Source organism: Belonocnema kinseyi, chromosome 8 (assembly GCF_010883055.1).
Source record: "Belonocnema kinseyi isolate 2016_QV_RU_SX_M_011 chromosome 8, B_treatae_v1, whole genome shotgun sequence".
NCBI classification, from domain to species: Eukaryota; Metazoa; Arthropoda; class Insecta; order Hymenoptera; family Cynipidae; genus Belonocnema; species Belonocnema kinseyi.
This window is the reverse complement of record NC_046664.1, coordinates 144,006,906-144,011,311: the sequence shown is the minus strand read 5'-3', so window position 1 is coordinate 144,011,311 and position 4,406 is coordinate 144,006,906. Positions and strand designations below refer to the sequence as shown.

The 4,406-nt window shown below is 31.4% G+C and overlaps 1 protein-coding gene across 1 annotated transcript in view; it reads left to right on the top strand.

Moving 5' to 3' along the window:
• The window catches only part of LOC117178009, a 6,597-nt gene extending 4,987 nt beyond the window's left edge, over positions 1–1,610 (top strand). Inside the window, exon 5 of the mRNA XM_033369189.1 lies at positions 1,355–1,610. Coding sequence (XP_033225080.1) covers positions 1,355–1,504 — 150 coding nt within the window. The 3' untranslated portion in view covers positions 1,505–1,610. The remainder of the gene's footprint in view (positions 1–1,354) is intronic.
• Positions 1,611–4,406: the final 2,796 nt, after the last annotated feature.

The window sequence follows — 4,406 nt, the reverse complement described above, 5'->3', positions numbered from 1 at the left end:
TGGATAAGAACTCTTTAACAGGTCGAAACGTGGAAGAAGAATGAAGGAGAATATAGCTAAAAGCATCGGCAACAAACGCGAATACCATGTGGAGGGGGAAAAAAGTTGAACGTAGCGAAGCGGCAGTCGCACATGAACGATAGCATTTTGTTTCCTATTCCACTGACTTTGGTTGATTTTAATCTCACGCCTCTTTGCCCAAGTAAAATTATGTAAATACCATGTAAATACCCATGTAAAATACGAACTTAAAAATGACTATATCTTGAAATCAGATCACTCTCAGGAAAAATCCTTTTATGGGGTTATGAGACCTAGTTAGATGAATAAAATAAAACATGTTTGAGGCCAATCTGTAGATAGCCCAAAAACCGGCCTTTTTGACCCTCCTCCTTTATCTCTTTTGGATACAAAATAAAAAAAATTTATTGGTTTAGAATTAAATTATTTTGTTAAAAAATTATTCTTTTTGGTTAAAATTTTAACGTCTTTCGTAATTGAAAATTCAACTGTTTTTGTAGACAATTGAACTATTGGATTGGAAAGAAACTTTTTGTTGAAAATTCATATTTTCGGGTTGAAAATTCAACTGCTTCGTAGAAAATTTGACTTTTTCGCTTGAAACTTCGACAGTTTGGCTGAAATTGTTTTTCTTTCATGATTCAAAAATATTTTTTAGTTACAAATGCAACTACATTTTCATGAAAAATTAAACTATCAGGTTCGAAATTAAATTTTTGGTCAAATATTCATATTTTCGGGATGAAAATTCAACTGCGTATTTTTTGCTTGAAACGTGAACAATTTGGTTGAAATAATTTTTCTTTTTTAAGTACAAAATCTTTCTTAGTTTAAAACTCAACGCTTTTGTTAAATTTCTTATTTTTCGTTGGAAACTTAATTTCTTTTTGTTTTTCAAAAATAATCTGTTTTGGTCAAAAAGTCAACTATTTGATTGAAAGTTGACATATTTTGTCAAAAATTAATTTTTATGTTTGAAAATTCATCATTTTTAATTGATAATGGAACTATTTGACTGAAAATTCGGTTTTTCAGCATTCGATTGATGGGCCAATCGAATCGAATAAACCGATCCGAAAATAAACGCACGTTGAATCGAAAAAAACCATATTCGATCCGACGAAACGCACACGTCTAGTGCACAGCCTGCCCTATGTAAAATGAATTCGCTCAATAATTATATAACAATGCTCTAAATTTAGCAAATTTAATTTTAACATCGTTTAAAAATTCGAAATGCAATTTCATGTAAAATATCTCCAAACTTTAAAAAGTACCAAAACCTTCGCATATCGAAACAAAGCGACATTGTTACATTTAATGTTTATTTCAGGGAGCAAGTGAGGTCGCTGATGATTATTTTACTGATGCTATCGATTATGAGCTTGATGACATCTTTATGGACACGATTGATGACAAAACTAGGAGAAGTAGTAATCATGATCTTGAAGTTTGTTCTAGGGCACGCGCTTTCATTAACTGAGGCTACTGATTTATTTTTCATGATTAATTGTATTTTTGCAGAATCTTTTCTACTAAACACTCGATATTTACTTAATAAATTATTTTATCCGAAAAGTTGTATGACTACAGTAAATGTTGAAGATAAAGCGTATATGGACATTTTTGTAATGATGGATGTTGCATCTCCGATTTCTGAATTAATAGAGTCGAATAGTGCTTATTAAAATTACATTGTAAATGAAAGAGTTTCTAAAAAAGGATACATACGTGATGTTTACGATGGTAAAAAGTATCAGGAATTCGTATCAAATTTAAGCGAAGCTGACAAACATAATTATGCTACACTAATCTTTAATACCGATGGAGCACCCTTGTTTAAGAGCTCAACTTACTCCATTTGGCCTATTTTTCTAATGCTAAATGAGGCATCATTCAATGTAAGAACCAAAGAATTGATTCTAGCGGATCTTTGGTTCGGAAAAGATAAACCTAACATTAACGTATTCCTCGAGCCATTTGTTGAACAAAAAAAACGAACTTTCGAGCAAGGGAGTTCAGTGCATCATAAAAGGAGTGCAGATTTGCATTAAAGTCTTCACTTTAATCTGCTCTGTCGACTCTGTCGCTCGTGCGCCACTGCAAGGATTTACTCAGTTTAATGGCTCATACGGTTGCGGCCTGTGTCTTCATCCCGGTGAGTGGGTTCGCAATAACTCTAAGAACCCACGATCTGGAAATATTAAGTATCCTTTGATGAATGAAATTCCAAAAGAGAGAATTGTTCAGAATACTATAGAACACATGAAGAAAGCTGTTACTTAAAAAAAGCCTTTTTTTTGGAGTTAAATGTCCATCACAATTGATAAATCTAATGCATTATAACATTATTGAGGGTTATGTCGTAGAATCCTTGCACTGTGCCTCCGGAGTTGCTAAACAATTTGCCGCTACCTGGTTTGGCAATAAAAAGAAAGCCGGGCTTTTTTCTAGATCAATTATCTCTGCAAACGATAAATTTATTACTGAAATCAAAGCATTGGATTTATTCGGATTGAAAATTTGGTTCTAACTGATTCGGATTGGAAGTTTGGATTGAACCGGATTGCGTCGGATTAATTTTTAACCGATTTGGATCGAACGAAGTTGAGAACTTTTTTCGGATTGGTTCAGAAAGATTCGGATTGGTTCGGATACAGTTTGCGGAATGATTCGGACTGTTTCGGAATGATTCGGAATAAATTCCTATCTAAAACTTTCGCCAGGGGTCTTAAGGACATCGCTAAAACATTTTTAAGACACCCTATCCATGTCTTTACAATGTTATAAAGATCTATTCAAATTTTGTGCTCACTAGTATAATATTTAAGGTTTAAATGTTTTTGTTTTGCATAAAATGATTTATGTATAAAATATAAAAAAGGTCCTATATATCCGTATGTTAACAACTTATTTAGTTCATTTATAAAAAATGTTTCATACTAAACCTAAAGAAAATAATGTTTTCAAAATATTATCTTCTTTTATTCTAAGCCAGAATTAAAGTCCGTAAAAAACTTTATATAAATAAAAAAATAATTTTCATAGTTCGTGTAACAAGGACGTCGTAAACTACGTCGTAAACTATGTCGTAAACGATGTCGTAAACTAGGACGTTTACTATCCCAATTTCCGACATCGTATACGACGTAGTTTACGACGTCGTTTACGACGTTGTTTACGACGTCGGAATTATCAATAGGGATTTACAGAACACTAATATTGATCGCATAAATTTCTTGATAAAAATAATAATATCTGCATATTTTTGCAAAAATTTACTTTTACAAAACTACTTTCAACACTCTTATCAGCAAAGATTGATTATTCTTAGATATCGATATGGTGCAATCGGAGAGATTCAATGCAAAGAATTAATTGTTGTATTATTACTACTATTATTTAATTGATTTAATTAAATAATTCAATTAATTAAATTAAATAAGTTAATTAAAAAATATTCTACACATCCGACATCGAGACAGTACACTCGGTGAGATTCTATGCAAAAATTAATTGTATTATTACTACTATTATTTAATTAATTCAATCAAATAATTCACTTAATTTAATTTATAGTTCAATTAACTTAATTAAATAATTCAATTCATTTAATTATTTCAATAAGAAATTTATGCGATTAATATTAGTGTTCTGTAAAGCGAGAATAGGCTGTATAACAATTACCTTAATCATACGATTCTACGTAATGCGTTATTTCCATATGTGTTTTGCACGTTAGAACACAACAATATATGTAAATAAATCAATAAAAAATATTTTTTTTAACTTGACAAATGATTATCAATTATTATCAGCGAGTTCAGGGCGGCATCCTTCTATCATTTTTCACAGTTTTCCTATTCCGAATCCAAGCAAGACGTTTTAAGAAACAATTGCAATATAAAGAACACAAATTGAATTTTTATTCTAATTTAAAAATTCCCGCCAAGAGGAGCAGCTTTACCGACAGTACACATGCTTGGTAGTACGATCAAGGAACGTTGATCGATCAATGCCAAACTACGTTGCTCTCCTTTCTTTAATTTTTGTTAACCACTTTACTCTATTTTTTAGCTTTTACCCGATTTTTTTCGAAAAATCAAACGACCACTGGTAAGTTTGGAGTGTCTCATGGATTTTGCCATTTTTGTGCGCACCGTTCCAACAGCCTTAATCGGAATTCAGATTCTGAATTTTTCTTAATTCTTCTCTTCTTACCGGGATCTTTACACCAAGGCAAGTCGGTTAAAAGTAACCCTGATAATAATAAAAGTATTTCAATTAATAAATTTATTATATTTTAACATTATTTTCGTTGAGTTACAGATAACATGCATTGTTTAACTAAAGGGAGTAAACGATTTGCCACAAGATGCCTTGGT